Source organism: Heliangelus exortis, chromosome 27 (genome assembly GCF_036169615.1).
Source record: "Heliangelus exortis chromosome 27, bHelExo1.hap1, whole genome shotgun sequence".
NCBI lineage: Eukaryota > Metazoa > Chordata > Aves > Apodiformes > Trochilidae > Heliangelus > Heliangelus exortis.
This window is the reverse complement of record NC_092448.1, coordinates 2,753,900-2,773,853: the sequence shown is the minus strand read 5'-3', so window position 1 is coordinate 2,773,853 and position 19,954 is coordinate 2,753,900. Positions and strand designations below refer to the sequence as shown.

The 19,954-nt window shown below is 44.7% G+C and overlaps 2 protein-coding genes across 2 annotated transcripts; both read right to left on the bottom strand.

Moving 5' to 3' along the window:
* Positions 1–5,908: 5,908 nt before the first annotated feature.
* Positions 5,909–7,746, bottom strand: LOC139787827 (keratin-associated protein 5-4-like). The gene has a single exon (XM_071727159.1). It carries the CDS (start codon positions 7,082–7,084, stop codon positions 6,263–6,265), a length of 822 nt encoding a protein of 273 aa, XP_071583260.1. The 5' UTR covers positions 7,085–7,746; the 3' UTR covers positions 5,909–6,262.
* A 4,037-nt stretch (positions 7,747–11,783) lies between these two features.
* On the bottom strand, positions 11,784–13,132 carry LOC139787752 (putative small proline-rich protein 5). Its single transcript, XM_071727045.1, has 2 exons — positions 13,045–13,132; positions 11,784–12,372 (listed from the first exon to the last, which is right to left on the bottom strand). The coding sequence occupies exon 2, from the start codon at positions 12,349–12,351 to the stop codon at positions 12,064–12,066; it is 288 nt and encodes a 95-aa protein (XP_071583146.1). The 5' UTR covers positions 12,352–12,372; positions 13,045–13,132; the 3' UTR covers positions 11,784–12,063.
* Between the last annotated feature and the right edge of the window lie 6,822 nt (positions 13,133–19,954).

The window sequence follows — 19,954 nt, the reverse complement described above, 5'->3', positions numbered from 1 at the left end:
GTGGACAAAAATGCTTCAAGTCCTGCTGGGTTTGGCTGGAACCAAACTTTCCTCAGAACGTTTTCTACAATTCTGAATTGAATTGGCTTCATCTTGGTACATTTTACATTAAAAAGAACAAGTTAAGGGGCAGCAGTTTGTGCAAGTGGCGACCCAAGGAGGCAAGGTCCTGGGCATGATGCATTGCAAATCAACTTTTCCTTCCTACAACCTCCCTTGCACGCAGCTAAAATTCTAGTGCACGCTGGAGCCTCAGCACTGTGGGGACCATCCATGCCCAGCTCCTTGGTAGGGAAGGAGATGGGGGATTTGGAGTTGGAGATGATGCAGGTAAATGGAGGAGCCTGTTTGAATTGAGATGGTGAGAGGAAGAATAAGATGGAAGAGATGTGACAAGCAGAGAAAACGTATCCTAACTGGGGTCACGGAGCTCTGTGGGAGGTAGGGACTCAGAAGTGATGCAGAAGAGATATTGTTGAGGTGGAACCAGTTTCTGGGAGGGAAGGAGGAAGGAAGGTCAAGGCAGAGCCTTGGGCAGCTGAGCCAGGGCGGATGAAAGCTTAGTCAATGCCAGCCACTGCCTCCCATGCACTTTGCTGTGGGACTGGATGCTGGCACTGGGAAGGAATATTTTTTTCTACAGTCTAAAATTGCAGCTCTCGGTTGAAGACCTCGCCACATTATCCTGAGAGGAGTGCTGCCTAATGATGGGATGGCTGAGCCTGCCTGGCCAGTTCCCTGCCTCCTGTCTGACATTCTCCAGGATCCCTGGGGTGCTCTGAAGAGAGCTGCTCCTGGATGAACAGCCCTGACAATCCTTGCAAGGGCCTTAATTTTCTCCCTGCACAGTGCAACGGGGACCAGATTGTGATTTTTGTACCGCTTCACCCTTGCAGAAAATGCAGCCAGCTTCTCTCCAGACTTTGCTGGAATTACGGTAATTCCTTGAGCAAAATATTGGAGAATTAACACAACTTCTCCAGGTAGGGTAGAAGAACATGCATGGCATTTCCTTTCCAACAGGTCCCCTCTGTGGAGGCAGATGCCTGCTTGGCCATGAGAACTGATTAATTTACAAGGAATAAATGTGGCAGGACCAAAGGACACACTTCACTTCAGTCTCCAGAGGGAAAGGTCTCATTGGCAGACCCTACAACTGCAAGAAGTGATGGCTTAGGTGCCCATTTCCCACCCGTGATGGTGGTGACCAGACATTTGTGTTACTTAGATGTTCCAGTGGTCTTTGGTGAGAGGGCTGTGGATATTCATGCAAAGAAGAGACTGTGTTGTTCTAGCAAGAGAGCCAGTAAAGGGCATTAGACACAGAAGGACTGTGGTGCAGATCATCTGTGCTATGTTTTGGTATAACTCTCATTCACCCAGTCCTTCAAGACCCTGGTGGTTCCTCACCATTTGCTCTAACACCTTAGCTCAATGCTAACCCAGGCATTTTAGCAGGGGCAAGACCTGCATCTCATCAATGTGAAACTATTCATAGGGACTGTCTGTAGGTTCTGAAGTAAACCTCAAGCTGGTCGGAATATAAGGAGCTTTCCCAGTTGGGATGACGTGCCTGTGTCAAGCTCTTTCAGGAGAAATCCACATCCTACGAGCTTATGTATTATTTTCTTTGCATTTCTTTGTAATTTTACAGTGAGAGGAGAAAAACTGCTTGCAGAGGTGCAAGACACTCAGCTTGTGTTTGGACAAACCCCTGCAGAAGCTGCGAGCTTCATCAGGGTTCTGCTGATTTTCTTTGTGAAGGCAAAATCCCCCAGGTGATACCTTTTAGACAGGCTCATCCCAACACTGGAAGAAGATGCAATGAAAATGTGATAGATGCCATGATGGACTCTGGATTCTCCAGCTAACAAACAGAAAATCACCAGGAATTCTGTAGGGTTATGCATTAGACATTTTATTGTACTTTTTTTTCCCAGATAGATTGAAGCAAAGCAGTGATGAAAAGAATTAAACACCCACCACACCAGGAGGAAAATTAACAGCAGGACTAATGCTTACAAAGAAAACAATCACACAGGTCAGTGGAGGGGAACTTCAAGGAACATCACAAGCATTCGGAGCCTAAAGGCAGACAAAGAAGGGAAGATCTACAGTCTCTAAGCAAAAGAGGAAGAACATTTAGGCTGGTATCCATATCCATATCCGTATCCAACACCGAGCGAGCCGGGAGGGAAGCAGCAGGCAGCACAGGGGACTCAGTTGCCACCACAGCAGCCACCACCACCACCACAGCAGCCTCCTCTGTTGCTGCTGATGGTGTAGCAGCAGGACTGCTGGGGCATGCAGCAGGGGCTGGGGCAGCAGTACTGCATGGGTGAGCAGCACGGTGTCTTGCAGCACTTGGGGCTGCTGTAGCAGCACACGGTGTACCTTCGGTTGTTGTTACCGCAGCATCCGCAGCCTCCGTAGCCCATGGTGGTGTTGGGAGTAGTGTGGGCAAAGCTGGAAGGAACAGAGAGCTTCTTAGTTTCTTTTACTCTGCCTGAATTTCCTGGTTGTTTCTGGAGTTTTAAGCATAATCTTTCCAGAATCTACCCCAAAGTAGCTGGGGAAGTCTCCACTGTCCAGGATCCCATGAAATCCTGTCCCTGAGGTCTCCACATTTTTGCATTGGCCACTACTGACTAGTACTGGTTCCATTAAAAAGAAGCCACCCAGGTGGATCCCAAAGCCAACCTCTCACAATCAATCCCAAACTGGACAGCAGAGGAAACTATGGATGGCTTACTACAAGAAGCACCCAAAAGGAGGGTAGAATGCAAAAGAAAAGGCAAGCAGAAAGCTCAGACTTACCCTGTTGACCAGTGAGGAGAAGTGAAGAGAAGTCAAGTGGCGTGTATGAAGACCACTGGGATGGGGAGCCTTTTATATGGTTCGAAGCCACCCCCCCTGGAAATGAGGCATTCTTTGACAATTCTGACCTCACTGTGTATCACCCAATCTGTGCCTCTCACATGTTTTCCGGTATTTAATCTTTACCTCTTTCAGTTTGCTCACCACCTCAATTGGGCACCCTAATTAGTTGCACAGACAAACAAGAGGTGCAAATTTTCTAATGAATTTGCATTAATGAGAAGCAGATGTGGCTGCAAGGGATTCCTCTCCACTTCCCGAGGTGTGACCTTGAGACACAGAGACACTTAACAATGTGCCTGGGGCTGGAGGATACTGAAACCGTGGGGGAACCAGGCCTGGAACTCAGGGATGTCACCGCTCACATGTCCCCTCTGCTCTTGGCTGGGCTTTTTTGGAGGGCCAGTGGAAATTATTGGTTAATATCAAATCTTCTTGCCTCTGAAAGGTGGCTGCATGCTAAGCCTGCACAGTTTCTTCTTTCTTGTTCTGGGGTCTCCCTCCACGGTGCTTCCACCCCCTGCTTTTTGTTTCTGTTTAACTATTAAGATTTTTTTTTTCATTTTCATCCATGGAAGGGATGAATTAAATCTAAAGTAATCAGCTTTCAGAGCAGCAGTGCACACACGTGAGTGTTTCTCTGTGTTGTTTCCATACTCTCCATTTTCTGAGATTATTGCCAAGCTCTGTGAGGAGACACCTTGTGTATGGTGGCATTCGTGATGATCCCATTTGGGTGTCTCACACTATGTGATTCTGTGTCATTTCAGGCAAGCATGAGGTTCAAGATTGGAAATCCAACCCTGAGTGCCTTTCTCCATGCTGTTCTGCTCTACCTAAGGAGCCCAACGAATATCTCACAGATGATCTGAGAGTCAAGCACCCAGTTGGACTTTTCCACCATTTGCTTTTAGTCCTTTTGGCTGCAGAGTGCTGAGGACAAGGCTGCTGTGCATGCAAAACTTGACTGAACATTCAAGAGGGAATGGATGAGGTAGATGGAGTCAACATGGAGAGTATGAAACAGGATTGGGGATGAGGGAAGAAATCGTGGCCACGTGCAGAGCCAAAACAGCTCCAAATGAGAAGAAGAAGGTGTTGATGGAATTTGCATCTGGTGAGAGGGGGCAGCAATATAAGATGAGAGTCTCAAGATGCTGAGGTAGCATTTATTCATGGCAGATAAAAGTTACCATCATGTTCAGCAGACTCTGAATGTAAAGCTGGAGTGGTGGCACGTGATCTCTGGTGGCTAGGACATTGAGTTCCTTCTGAAGATGAGAGCAAGGCTTCCCATGATGTTGGATGTCTCTTCTGGAATTGTCCCTAGGGGAGCATTGTTTTGGTCACTCAATAATAGCTAGATACTTGCCTGCAGGAAGTAATGTCCTCTTTGTGTAACCCCTCAAACATGTCATCCACTGAATAAGTAATTCATTGACTTTTTATCAGGCTTTATTGTAGCCATATTGGCCAAGATGATCCCTGTGTAAAAAATCACAGAATGGTTTGGGCTGGAAGTGATCTTTAAAGGTCATCTAGTCCGAATCTGGGCAATGATCAGGGACATCTTCAACTAGATCAAATTGTTCAGAACCCCAGCCAATCTGACCTTCAATGTTTCCAGGGATGGGGAATCTACCACCTCTCTGTGCAACCTGAGCTACAGTTTCACCATCATTATAAGAAATCTCTTCCTTCTATCTGTACTGAATCTCACCTCCTTTTGTTTAAAACCATCACACCTTGTCCTATGACTACAGGCTCTCCTAAAATGTCCTTTAAATATTGAAATGCTGCAATAAGGTGTGCCTGGAACCTTCTCCAAACTGAAAAACTCCAACTCTTTCAACCTGTCCTCATAGGAGAGCTGTTCTATTCCTCTGATAATCTTTGTGGTCCTCCTCCGGACCCTCTCCAACAGGTCCACGTCCGTCATAAAAATTGTATTTGAACCCTGCAAGACTGCTGTTAATCATGGTCCTCTACAGGCATTTAATGCATAGTTGGGTCAGAAGTAACATCTTCAACATTAAGTTCCTTTGGCATGCCATGCCATGATGTCTTTGTAAACTTCCATGGTGGTTACGTAATTTTGAGAGCTGCAGGTCATGGCAGCTTTTCCAGTATATCATGAAATGAATATTCACAAGATTTCCTGAACAGAATCCACTCCTGATATTGTATGGCGTAGGGGATCCTCCTGCCAATGTGGTGTACCTGATTTACCTGTTAATCAAAAACTCCTAAAAACCTCAATGATCTTCTGAGGAGAGTCTAACGTGGTAGAGCAAATTCTTCCAATGCAAACTTTGAATATGTGCTGAAGATTTGGTTGAGGGAAGCAATCAAGAGAGTGCTCAAGGCAGTTTCCCGAGACGTGCAATTCAGAGCTGAGTCCTGAATTTTAATGGCAAAGGAAGTCCCAGCCAGGTAGAGAAGTTGTTGTTGACTCATGGGTGTGATATTTTAGGAATGAAGCTTTTAAGTTGGATGCTAACACCTGGGTTTCATTCTACTCCTTGTAATCTGGGAATGCTGAGGATGAGAATCCCTACTTGCACCCAAGTAATTCACTGATTTAAGGAGCTTTTTGAAATTTTGGTTTTGAAAATGGTGGCAGAAGATGATGGTGCCTGCTATCCATTGAGTAGTGACTTCTGCTCAGTACCCACTGAAATACCTATGCCAGCATCAGGGATGAGTTCCTACACATCTTATGGAGTGTTTGTAAATGGGGGAATTACTCATGCTTCAGTCAGTCTGCATGCTTTGAGTTTTATCTTAACACTTTAGATTTATAGTAAAAATTGACCTACTGATCAGTAGGTGCAAGAAGGGGGTCAAACTTTCTGCTTGACATGATTCATATCAGTGGAAGCATGACTGGGCAGCTCTTTGCTTCCTAAAGGTTCTGCTGTGCTACAGGAAGGTGGCTGCAGCCAGCAGGATCCTGGCCAAAGGCACAGAAAATGACATTGGAATGAGGACGTGTTCTGAGCAAAGCAAAGAAGAACCAAAAGACAAGATATTTTGCATTTTGCTTAATGCTAAATTTTATTGTCTACAAGTCAAGAAAGAAAAAGAAGAATGGGCTCATTAACAGCAAAAGTATCCCAAGTCCCATGCACCAAGAAGAGAAGAAATCACAAGTACCTAAGAGCCCTTAGGGGGCTATATTCAAGACCATCTCAGGTGTTCAATAATTGAAGGACAGAAAGAAGAAGACAGCTAAAGTTTGAAGACAAGAAGCAAATTGCTAAGGATTTACTCCCCCATCATGTAAATCAGAAGCAAATGATCAGGTTTTCATCTCCTTGTGCCCGTTGGTGTTGCACGACAGAGACGAGAGCCAGGGGAGCTGCTCTTGCTACCCAGAGTAGACTCAGCAAGTCTTCTTGATGGCACTGCAGCACTGCTGGATGGGGATGCAATACTTCCTCACGGCAGGACAGCACGGGGTGCAGCAGGGGCTGCAACACACCGTGGTGGGCTTCTTCATCAAGTAAGAGCAGCAAGTTGAAGAGTAGCAGCAGGGACGGCAGCTACAGGTGCAGCAGGGACGGCAGCCACAGGTGCAGCAGGACTTCTGGCACACCTTGGTGGAGCAGACTGGAGGGCACGGGTCACAGCAGACAGACTGCTGGCACGGGTCACAGCAGGGCTTCTGGCATGGGTCACAGCAGACAGACTGCTGGCACGGGTCACAGCAGGAAGACTGCTGGCACGGGTCACAGCAGACAGACTGCTGGCACGGGTCACAGCAGACAGACTGCTGGCATGGGTCACAGCAGGGTTTCTGGCATGGGTCACAGCAGGACTGCTGGCATGGGTCACAGCAGACAGACTGCTGGCATGGGTCACAGCAGACAGACTGCTGGCACGGGTCACAGCAGACAGACTGCTGGCATGGGTCACAGCAGGGCTTCTGGCACGGGTCACAACAGGACTGCTGGCATGGGTCACAGCAGGGCTTCTGGCACGGGTCACAACAGGACTGCTGGCATGGGTCACAACAGGACTGCTGGCATGGGTCACAGCAGGACTGCTGGCATGGGTCACAGCAAGGCTTCTGGCATGGGTCGCAGCAGCAGGACTGCTGACACGGGTCGCAGCAGAGGGTCTTGGTGCATGGCTGGCTGCAGCAGACTGTCTTGCTCTTCACAACAGAGCAGCATCCGGTGTTGCAGCATCCTGTAGAGCACATGGTGTTTGTAGTGGAGCTGAGTTGGAGGGAGTGAGGACCTGAAACACAAAGGACTTTCAGATACAACCCATCTTTCCAAATACAGAGATATGTTTTATTCTGGCCTACAAATGCTGCCCCTGGGTAATAGATATCTCACACACAGCTTCTTACGCATTGGTCTTGAGTTGTGTACAGAAATCAAGCCATGTCCCACTATCCCCACAGTATTTTCACATAGAATAATAGAATCATTGACTAGTTTGGGTGGAAGGAATCTTAAAAATCATCTAGTTCCAACCCTGCTGCCATGGGCAGGGAAACCTCCCATCCCCAGGTTGCTCCAAGACTCATCCAACCTGACCTCTTTTGAACTCTCCTGGGAACTCTCCTGTGCTCATCCATGTAGTTCACACCCTGAATTTACATCCTCTGAAGCTTCTTTACCACTGTGCTCTAACTACCAGCTCTCTTTTGCAATAAGCCACAAACCAACAGGAGAGAAAAATCTGAATTTCAAAGCATGCTGTCGATAATAGAATCATAGAATAGTTTGGCTTGGAAGGGACCTTTAAAGGTCACCCGCTCCAACACCCTACAAAGATCAGACACAGAGACACATTTCAATTCATTGCTTGACCCAAACAAAAGGAGAAACATTACAGCCCAGGAGCACTGCTAGTAGGTAACACTTACCGTGCTAACTGAGAGGTTCAGTTGAATGAGGAGCAAAGGGATGGGGAGACCTTTTATTTAGCTCGAAATTGTCCTGCCGGAAATGAGGTACCCCACAGCAATTCGTGATTTACACACTAAGCCTATACTTATTTGTTGAATTTGCCTTCATCTATTTGGCCTTTGCCTTGTGGTTTTTGATCAACCCTTCAATTTTGTGTTATTACTAATTTGTTCTGTAAATTTTTTACAATTTTTTAATGTCAAGTTAATTCTTGTGTGATGCTCATGAACTGCTTAAAAGGTATGTTTCTGCTTATTTTGCATATGGTAATGCTGTTGTATTGAGATGCTAGGTGGTTTGTTCAGAGCCAGCGAGTGCTTAATTCACATAAAAATCATAATTAAAATCAAGGAGCGGTGGATTCCAGAGGTATGCAGAGGCCTTTTGGATGTCAACCATTCCTCAATAGGATTTTTTTCTTAAAACAGAATTCCGGCAAGTGGGGTTCCATGGCTCCACGTTTTCTTTTTGAATGTAAAAATGGTGATGCCCAACGTCTTTCTTTGGGGTCTTTGGTCAGCAGAAAGGCAAGTGTGGAACAGAAAGTTTCTGATATCTCTTCCCTTGTTGCCTCTTCTCATCCATTCATGGGAAAACAAATACCCTTGGCCTTGCCAATAGCAGAGATTCCAGGTGACAGGGACTGCAAATTCATCATGGAAAACTGGAATAGAGTCTGAGTGAAATCAGAGTCCATATTTTTCCAATTCCTGTTGGATAACTTTGAATAAAAGCAAAACACAGAACTCTTCTGGAAGTTTTACATCTGGATTTTTCTTGGCATAACTTGATCTGGAGAATTCCTGTTCCATTTTTTAGATTTCCAATATGCCCTCGAGTAATGAAAGGTCTGCCTACGGCTGTTATTTTTGGAATAACTTAAAGCTCCATTCTCAGCCACCCATTGGCAGTCATTAACACTGATGTTTACGATCATGTTGCAATTATTCATTAATGATTTAATATTTATTCTGCATGGAAGCCTGAAGGCATCACATGATACTCCGAGCATTTTCAGGATTTCAAATTAAACTACGTCTTTTTGAAAAATTCTCTCTCTCTCCAGTCAGGAGGAATTCATGGGATCCGGATCTGTGACTGACGTGATTAAATGTTTTATTTCTGAGGTCACCTGGAGCTGCTGTTCCTGCTGCTTTGGGTCTGTGTATCTGTGGGACTCTTGACCGCCATCCCTCGTGCTTAAAGCTTCACTGGAGATACCCTGACACCTGCTGAAGGGAAAGAGAGAAGATTGAGGCTCTGTTTTGATATAGAAATGCAGAATGGTTTCTGTTGGGTTGCTACTGCTTTCATTTGGCTGCATCCCAGCATTTACACATCTACCCAGTCTTGATTTGGAGAATCCAAAGGACCATGGAGTCACCTCCACATTCTCCAGACAAGCTTTTTCCAAGGTCAGTGTTCCTGGCTGCTAAAACACAGTCTTCAGGTTCTACTGAGTTTGGCTTCATGCTAACAACCAGGTTAGACTAGGCCACAGCCACACATTATAATCTAATTTGTGAGAGAGATTTACATCAGCTGAGAACCTGAATCTCAGCTAATGATAAAGGAGGCTCCTGGCAAGCTCAGAGACAGCCAGGAGGGGATTTCTGAGCCTTCTGGGAAATGACAGGAGACTCCAATATTAGAAATGTGATGGGTTCTGAGCAGTGAGGTCAGGTAAGAGATATTGGTTACAATGAGGTGGTTTTCTTTGTATGGATCTGGTGCATTGCTTCATCCAGTGTCCCTGTGAGTCAAAAAAACCCATTGCTGCTCTTCGAGGTGGAGGAGCACGTCGAAGATATCTAAAGACACTTCAGACAGATCCACAGGCAGCTGGGAGACCCCCAACCAACTTCACAAGGGGAGTGGGGGAAGGATTCTCATTAGATCCAAAAGATGATCCCTATTAAATGTGAGTTTGTGTGAATGAACTGTGCAAGCTCCATAAGACACCCAGAGTAACAGCACTCTGTTTGGGTTTGAGATTTACTGGTGCAGTGAAGCAATCCTCCCCAAATTCCTCAAGGCACATTCCTCCCTATTAATCCCTGAGGGTTTGCTCACAGCTTATCCTGGCTGTGGAAATCCGATGTTGCGTTGTTTAACACGTACTCATCAGAGCAGAAAAATTCCTCTAAGCTATGTAGAGCATTTGGGTTTGAGGACTACCCTGGCCAAATGTTGCTGATTTAAAAATAAATATTCCAACGAGGTGAAACATTTGTAAAGGTTTTTGGCCTGGATTCTCCAGGTGTAAAACCTCTCCAAGGCTGACAAATGCTTCGAAAAAGAACAAGAAAGGAACAGAAATAAGGATAGTTGGGAAAGGGAAAGGGAAGGGCAAGAGAAATGGATAAAGGGAAAGGGGGAGGAGAAAGGGGAAGGGGAAGGGAAAGGAAAAGGGGAAAAGGGAAGGGAAAGGGGAAGGGCAAAGGAAAGGTGAAGGGGGGAAGTGGAAGGGGGAAGAGGAAAGGGGAAGGAGAAAGGGCAAGGGAAGGGAAAGGGGGAGGGAGGAAGGGAAAGCAGGAAGGGGAAGGGAAGGGAGGGGAAGAGAAGAAAAGAAGAGAAGAAAAAAGAAGAGAAGAGAGGGGAAGAGAAGAAAAGAAGAGAAGAAAAAAGAAGAGAAGAGAAGGGAAGAGAAGAAAAGAAAAAAGAAGAGAAGAGAAGAGAAGAGAAGAGAAGAGAAGAGAAGAGAAGAGAAGAGAAGAGAAGAGAAGAGAAGAGAAGAGAAAAGAAGAGAAAAGAAAAAAAGAAAAGAAAAGAAAAGAAAAGAAAAGAGAAGAAAAGAAAAGAAAAGAAAAGAAAAGAAAAGAAAAGAAAAGAAAAGAAAAGAAAAGAAAAGAAAAGAAAAGAAAAGAAAAGAAAAGAAAAGAAAAGAAAAGAAAAGAAAAGAAAGGAAAAGAAAAGAAAAGAAAAGAAAGAAGAAGCTTTGTTCTTGTGTCCCCATTATTGCTTCCATTTCTCATCCTCAAGTGAATGAGAACTTCAAGCTTGAGCAGAGCAGAGAGCGTAACCAGCTCAGAGCCTTGGTGCTTTTCGTGGGGCTTGGAAAAGGAAGAGGAAATGAAACGTGCTGTGATTAGTCACAGCATGAAATTTGGAGGCCTGGGGCAACAAATGAAAGTGAACGTATGTATTTGAAGATGAAACCACTCCTGCGGACAATAAGTCTTACTCAAAGCCCGACTGCAGAGGGGTGATGAATGAATAAGAATAGTTTTTAATGTAGCTGCCAAGGGTCGTGTGAAAATGAGCCATTGCTCAGCTACGGCAACAACTTGAACGTGGGTGAGTAATTAATTGCTCTCTGCATCCCATTTGCAACTTTTCCTTTTTAGTGGGCAGTTCTTCTATAATGACAATTTTTCTCCATAAACTATAAATAATGAATTCCAATTAGTTATTTACCAACCAGTCATTTACCAGCGACTTGCAGTGCCTCACCCAGCCTATTTCCCACACCTCCCCTAGGATGGGTGAATCACGTAGGGGAAACCTCCTCTCATTTTACCCTGTAGAAATTGTTTGATTGAGGGTGTTCCAGGGCAGGTTCCAAACCCTGAAGGATTTTTGGTTTTGTTTCCAAATATAGCAGTGGCTTTTAAAGATCATGTCGGCAGTAAAAACATGAGCGTGCAGGCCAGGCCTCCAGCTGTAACTCCAAACCCACTGTTGCATCTGTTGAGCTCAGTGCAAATGTTTGGTTTCACCAGGAATTAACTCAACGTGTTTCTCCCAGCCCTCTGTGCATCCTGCAGAGCTTCTGCCATCACTGGTGGGTGCTGCAGGCATTTTCCTTGACTTTCATGTTTTGTTGGCGTCCCTCCTACTTTAGATGTTTTCCTCAGGGATTAAAGTACGGTTCTAAAACCACCAGAAAAAAAAAAAAAAAAAATCCAACAAAGAACCCCAGATGCTGCCAGACAAGCAGATACGATGCACCAGTGACTAAAAACATCCAGAACTGTCAAGTAGCTTTGAAACACATTTTTTATTATTTTGCTGGAGAACGAAGCAGCAAAAGCAAGAAAGAAACTAATCCCAGCAGACAGGGATGCTCTGCACTGGCAGAAAGAAGGTAAAAAAGCTCAAAACTCATTAAGTGGAGAGATTTCCTTCATCTTAATACCCTGCTACCCAGCAAGAATTTTGAAAGCATTCTCCTGCCGAGCAGCAGGGCGACGAGAAGCGAGGAGAGATGAGCTTGAGGCTTCGAGCAAGGTGGGTCCAGGTCTGGGGCCACATCCTGCTCTTAGTACTTGGGGCATTTCGGTGGCAGGTTGCAGATGTTCTTGGTGTACTGGGGGTAGCAGGGGGCAGGGGGGCAGCAGGACTGCATCGGGGGGCAGTAGCGCTGCACAGGGGGGCAATAACGCTGCACAGGGGGGCAATAGGACTGCATGGGGGGGCAGCAGTAGCTGAACTTCTGCACTGGCTGCCTCTGGATGATGTAATGGCAAGAGGGTCCTGAGTCGTGGCAGGAGGAGCGGGATCCGTGGCAGGAGGACTCATTGTCATGGCAGGATCCACGGGAACACATCTTTCTGGAGTACAGGCAAAGCTGTCAGGAGGGAGAGATCAACACGGTGAGAGAAGCCCCAGATTAATTTCTTAGATTCTCCTCCATCCTTTCTTTTTGCTTTTTTTTTTAATTTTAATTTTTAATTTTTAATTTTTTTGTTTTAAATATTTTCTAATTTTTAATTTTAATTTTCACTTTTTAATTTTAAAAATTTTTTATATTTTAATTTTTTATTTTAAAACTTAAAAAAATTTTTATCTTTTTTTTTTTTTTTTTTTTTTTTTTTTTTTTTTTTTTTTTTTTTAAATATTATTTTTCTTGAGCTCCCTAGCGAGCTGTTTCTCTCTTTGTTTCTGCCTGTCTGATCCGGATCGAATGCACCCTTAATCCTGTCTGAGCTGCTGGGCTTGCTCTGGCAATCCTTGTGTGAAGCTGGATCCTGGCAAGCCGACACACTGGGCCCCAGGAGCCGCTCCCAGACCTGATCTCACTGGTGAAACACCACAGAACTTGTGTCTCCTGAGGGTCTCTTCACAGCCCCTCGCTGGACCTTCCCCAGTGACCCCCATCCCTCCATGCCTGCCTCGGAGGAACACAAGGGTGCAAGCAGAAGGCATTTCAGTAAATCCCAGCTCCCAGGAGGTCCACAAAAACCTCTGGTGGAGTTTTCTTCTCCCTCAGCACAAACAGAAATAGTAAAATTGGTCTTACCCTCTTCAGCTGCAGGGAGAAGTCTCTTGAAGTGAAGGCGAGCGACTGAGGAGGACTGGGCTGAGCGATCTTTTATAGGGCTCCAGGAGGTTATCTGGGCCATGAGACACGTCTTCGCAATGATAATTTAATTATTTCCACACTCAATCCCACAGACGTTTGTGCTACCCTGTTTTTAGAGTTTCCTCTTTCACACACTGGATTTTGTCCCACCTGTCATTCCAAATGCACCTCCTATCAGGATTTGGGAAGACTTTTCTTGCCCATTTCCTGGAGGCTGACACTAATCTCAGAGGTGTTAATTACCTTGCCAATGGGCAACTGGGATTGCATCAGTGACAGAAAGGTCTCAGAAATGCTGACTCCAAGGGTCAGCCTACAGTTCTGTGCAGGTGACAGCTCAGGATTTTAATTTACTTGTTGTTGAATGCCAAGAGGAAATGGGATTACCAGCTGCAACACATGGGTATGGCACGATGCTGGGAAGCCCGGCATGATCTCTTTGCTTCCCTGGTATGGCAAAATTAAAAATATTTCTGATTCTTCACGTGCTCCTTGACTTGTCAGATGACTTATCTGACACGAACAGATTGTTCCACAGTTATATAAGTTTATTTAGTACTTAAGATCAGAGAAAAATATCTGGTGATGAGCTTAGACCAAGGTATGTGTAAGTTAAGTTTTTCTGCTCCTTGGTTTCTCTTTTCCTTCACTGATTTCTTACACTTTTTTTTTTCTTTTTTTTTCAACAGTCCTCACTTGTAGACATATCTGGAAAGGATTTAGAGAAAGGGAGTGTTTAAGTTGAATTTTGAGTACATCCTTGGTTCTGTCACTCCTGGTGAAACTTTGGGCATTAATGCTGGATTTTAAATCCTGATGGACTCAGCCTTTGAAATGTAAGAAAATGAAGCCTGTAACTCATCAAGTTTGGAAAATGTTACCCATAAGAGTAATTTTGTAACTGCTAAAGAGGCTCGTTCTGTAAAGTAAGGGTGTCCTATGGCTTTTCTTCAGGCCTGAAACAATATAATTGCTTGTGGTCACTTTTGTGTAGCAACAGAGGGTTACATGAATTCCTCAGAGATATTTTGTGACCCAGTTGCGGATCCAAAATCAAGAGTAGCTGCAGCTGCCCAGTGACTTTCTACACCCTCAGGAACCTTTCAAAGCTGGAGTGCCACTCACTCAAAAAATGCTCCCGAATCTTTCAAATTGAGACCCTGCTAAGGACAACATGATGTCTAAAACCTTATCATCCATTGCTTGCCATTCTCTCAGGTTAGTATGAAAGGGAAGGCCAACCTATGGTGCTGAAATGTCATTTTTGGAGCAATGACCATGATGCAGGTACATTTGGCAGAGTTTTGTTTCTGTGGTGTTCAGACTTGTGCCATGCAAGTGCACGAGGTTCTTCCATGAGATGGACCTTCTCTGGGATCAGCCATTTCTCTGCTCCAAAGTCTACACTAGTGACATACAATATTGGAATATGAAAAAGAATTTTGTGTCTTCTGTTTTCAGAGGCTCTGAAGTATCCAGAGGCTCTCCAGACTCTAGCTTGGAGAGAAGACTGAGAGGAGACATCAATGTCTATAAATACCTAAAGGGCAAGTGGAAGAAGGATGGAACCAGACTTTTTTTGGTATTGCCCAGCAACAGGACAAGTGGCAACACACAGGAAGCTGAATTTAAATGTGAGAAAAAACTTCTCTCCTGTGAGGGTGACAAAGCACTGGACCATGCTGCGTGGAGGGGTTGTGGAGTCTCCTCTGGAGACATTCAAAACCTGCCTGGATACAGCCATGTGTGGTGTGCTCTAAGTGATCCTATTTCAGCAGTGGGGTTGGATGAGATGATCTCTAGATATCCCTTCCAATTAAATGATTCTGTGATTCTGGGTGATTCTGTGAGTAAGAATATTAGCAACTGTGAACTCCTCATTCCCCTCTTATTTCATGAGCTACTCTTGTCTCCAAAAAGAATTTACATTCAGTTGGCTTTGATCTCATTGTTTTCAAAACGATTGGACAAAAATCTGTGTAGATCAGCTCATCACCTGGCAGCAGCAGAGGAAGTTTTGCTCTGCTCTGCTCTGCTCTTTAGGTCCATGTAGTTTTTTTGTAGTTGAGAAATTTTTCCTCTACTAATGTCTCTTCTACTCAAATGAACATGGAAAGGCCACCACCTACTGAGGGACTTAGAGAATATGAGGAAATCTGACCAAAGAATCCAGGGGAAAAATAAAAAAAAAAAAAAAAAAAAAAAAAAAAATAGAGAGGCTATTCGGGTCTCATGAACTGTAAAGTTTATTACTTCCCACACCCAGATGAGTCTGAAACAGAAATGCGTAGCATAGAAAGATTCCCAGCAACAATTATGCACTGAATAATTAGAAAGGACATTTCCTGAATAATTAGAAAGAATGACATCTTGAATGCTAATTAAGGGAATGCTTCATCCACACCATCAGTGAGGCACATGGCAGAGACCCAGGGATTTCAACGAGGAGGAGCTGATCCGTGGTCACCGCGTCCAAGGGAGGAGCGAGCCGATGGGTCCAGGTTTTGGGCTGGATCCTGCTCTTAGTATTTGGGGTACGTTGGTGGCAGCTTGCAGATGTTCTTGGTGTACTGGGGACAGTAGGGGACAGGGGGGCAGTAGGGCTGCACAGGAGGGCAGTAGGGCTGCACAGAGGGCCAATAGCGTTGCACAGGGGGGCAATAGGACTGCACGGGGGGGCAGGAGGGTGTCACGTAGGTGAACTTCTGCACTGGCTGCCTCTGGATGGTGTAATGGCAGGAAGACCCCGATTCGTGGCAGGAGGAGCGGGATCCATGGCAGGAGGACTCGTAGTCGTGGCAGGATCCGCGGGAGCACATCTTCCTGGAGTGTGGGCAAAGCTGTGGGGAAGAGAGAAAGACCACCAAGCTGGCATGGATGAGCTGCTGGAACCCTGTGCGTTTTCCTTGGCTCTTCTGTAGCACGCTGGAAAATTTTGTTTTCCTCTGTTTCATCATATATGAGATATCTTGACCCTGCAAGTGATACTGCCTTGTCTTTGGGGGATATCCAGCTGTGTTGGGAATTTCCCTATCAAGATGCTACTGCTGGTTTCCTAAGGTAAAATTTACCTCTAAAACTGCTCTGATTTCCCCTTCCGTCTAGTCTTGGAATTCATTCCTTTCTGGGTCCCAAAGACTCTGCATCTTTGCAGATCTGGTATTATTTTCCTGCCATCCCACCTTCTGTGAGCAAACCATGAGGACTTTTGTCTAACTTTTATGTTCCCAGTCACCAAAAACCAGAAGTTTCTAATACAAAGGCAAGGTCGAAACACAAAAGTAGTCAGCTACAATTCCTATGTGAGCTGCTGCTGTTCCATAGTAGATAAATCAGTATAATCCAACTTACCTTTTGTTGGAGTGAGCAAGATGAATTGCACCGAGGGCTGATGCTGAATGAAGGAGGACCAGGGGATGGTGGACTTTTATATCTTCCAAAGGGCTGTCTGAGAAATTATGCATCTCTTGGAAATGCTGACAATGAATTTAGGAGTCATGTTCATATTCATCTCCTGTGTCTAGTTTTTAGCATTTCCGACTAAACACAATCAGGAAAACCAATTATGACTTTTTCCTTCATATGTTAATAAGCAGCGAATTTCCCAATCTGCTTTCTAAGGGAATTCTGAAGGCAGTTGCATGCTTACATATTAAAACTGAACCTAACCCTAAAGTTATTAAGTTATTGTTGTTGGGCAACCAGTATTGCATCAACGTACAATTCAAAAGCGTCGACTCTTACCCTGCTTGCTGCCCCTTGGTCCACATGGCAGCCTCATGATTTGATTGATATGTTTTTTGCATGACACAGGGGACTGGAATTACAACTCACATGGACTCTACTGAGAGGCAAGACCTGTTGACCAGCTCCAATGTACCTCTACACCTCAACACTGGAGATGACCCTAGAAGGATGGACTCAGTTTCCTTTTTTTTATTCTGCTTGAGAGCCCACCAGCCATCAGTTGTTTTACCCTCACGTCATGATATTATTTTGTTTCAGTTACTCCTAGAATAAGAGGATTTCAAATCCTAAGGAAGGATTTGTGCTGGGAAGTTTTCACTTACTGACTTCCTGTTTTCAGATCCCAAATCGCTTCAGGCTCCCATCTTACTTAAGCAGTTTTGTAATTTTTACTCATTGCAGTGTTTCACTATTTATTACTAAATTTCTCTCCCAGCAGCCCAAGGCTTTACTTTAGGACAATGAAATGGGTAATTGTTCCTTTCCTGTGTATTTAAGCCAGGCGGGTGCTCAGGAACAGCTTGGGACCATCTCATGAGTCAATCCTGATGCAACTAGAATAAGGGGAGCCTAAAAGTTGCTTACTGAGTTCAGAAGGGATCAGATATTCCTGTGGAGAGGTCTTCATGTCTTTCAGGGTTTATTTTCATATCAAACTGGTGAAAAAAAAGATTGCTACTCTACCAACAGTTTTGTGAGAAGCTAATTCATTCTGAATCCGAAAATACATACCAAAAAACAATGGGTTTGTGTCCTGGTTGATCTGTTTTCTTCTTTATTTTTCAAGATCATGATTCAGGGAAAAAAATATTAAAGGAGCTTTTTAAACCTAGTTCTTGTTGAGGAAAATATCAGCTGAAGTCTTCTGAAAAGCACTGTGAGTTTTAAGTAAGAGTGAAGTGGTTCATCTAAGTTGACCAAGAGGTCTTTTGGGGAAGACCCTTGTGTCAAGCCTCCATCATGCCAGGTGGATTCTGCTCACCCTGCTCTAGGTACACGGATTTAATAATTGAAGCTGAAACGTGTTGTTGAGTGCTTTGTGTCACTGATACAGGCAGTGGCAGAAGGAAGCGAGCGATCCTGTTCTGGAATAGATGTCTCAGCTAGATGGGCTGGCAGCTGGGGAGATAAGGATACTCTTAGGTTGTAAAAAGCAGGGAGAGACTTTGCATTTATTTTGAAGTGTGTGCAATTTCCATTGAATGCTGTAATTTGAAGCTCAGCCCAGGAAGGAGGGTTAGAGAAGACCTCTAGGTGCCTGTTTGCATTTATTAGACACTGCAAAAGGTTTCTAACTCAGAATCAGAGAAATGAAGTGTAAGGTGCTGCTAGAGTAAGGAACTGAGGGAGACAGTCCCAGACAACAGAGGGTACAGCTCCCTGTGTGCTGTACAGAAATGCATTCGCCTGCTGCAGAAGCACATCTGGAATGATGGACTTTATTTCATTTTGTAAGTTTAGGATGTGGGCACTTCAGGATAAGATTGAGAAGATAAGAATGAGAAGTGCTCAGAAGTTCAGATAGTTCTCAAGTAAAGAGGTCAAAGAATAAACAGATCTTTCAAATAAAACAAATACACAAAACTTCTGGTTTTGGAAATTCAGTTTTATTGTCTCATTTACATGTTTTGGAGGTTGACACATTGTGTGTCAACCACTGCTGGCAGAAAACATTCCCAGCCCTTTGGAAAAGAGCATAAGCTGGGTCTTGCATGCATAAATAAATTAAGACAGATCCGATTTATACTTTGAAGATAATTCTAATCACAGATGAGGTATCCGAAGATTCAAGAAAGGCAAAAATGGGAGAAGTGACTCAAGCTTTAGGCATCAAATATATCCTGGGTCCAGGTTTTGGGCTGGATCCTGCTCTTAGTACTTGGGGCATTTCGGTGGCAGGTTGCAGATGTTCTTGGAGTACTGGGGACAATAAGGGGCAGGGGGGCAGTAGCGCTGCACAGGGGGGCAATAACGCTGCACAGGGGGGCAATAGGACTGCACGGGGGGGCAGCAGGGTGTCACGTAGGTGAACTTCTGCACTGGCTGCCTCTGGATGATGTAATGGCAGGAAGACCCCGATTCGTGGCAGGAGGAGCGGGATCCATGGCAGGAGGTTTCGTTGCTGTGGCAGGATCCACGGGAACACATCTTCCTGGAGTGTGGGCAAAGCTGTGGGGGAGAGAGGGATGGTCATGCTTATGCACCTCCATGCTCTAAGCTGGTCTGCAGTTTCCCATTTCCTTCCTGATTTTTAGCTCCGCAGGTCTACAAAAGTGATTTCAATGCTGGCGGGGTTTTGGGAGATACTTTATGTCCCCCAGTAAAAGCAGAACCTTTTATGGATGCAGTTTGCTTTTCAGAGAGAAATTACTGAAAGCATCCTTTGCCCATATGAAGCCCCAGCCCCTCCGGTACCTTCTACTCAAAAATTTTGGAGCCTCTTTTCCATAACATCCTCTGTCTCTCCTCTCTGCATTTTCCAATCTTTCTGCTGTTTTGGCTCACCCTGGGGCCCTGTCTGCTAAGCTTTCACTTGACATTTGTTTGTTGTTCATAGAACAACTCTTGTTGGCAACAAAAACTTGGTCTCTGGCATGATCAAGGTCCAGAGGTGAGGAGTATCTTAATCCAGCTCTACCAAAGCTTGTATGAAAACAGCTGGTTCCATAAAGAAACTCAAGACAAAGAGAAAAATTGAACTTACCACTTCAGCAACAGGGATGAAGGTGGATAGGAGCAGGGAAGCAAGTGGAGGAAGCTGGGATGAGAAACCTTTTATACTCTTTCAAAGGGTTATCTGGGACATGAGCCATCCCTTGGCAAGTGTAACCTAATTACATATTCCAACCCATTTCTACCCAGTGTATTCAGCTTCCAACATTTTCCCTTTGATGCTGTGTGCTTTTAGCATTGTAATTGTCCCCTAGGTTATTAATAGCGTTCTAATTCCTTCACCTCCCTATGAAAGAGATTGGAAGGTATTTCATGCAAAGTGACGCCAGTACCAAGGAAACTACTGGATCTGGTCATGGACAACAAGTATCAAACAGATGAGGTGTTTGTAATTCCAAAATACCAATTTCTCAAGCTGTGCCAGGAT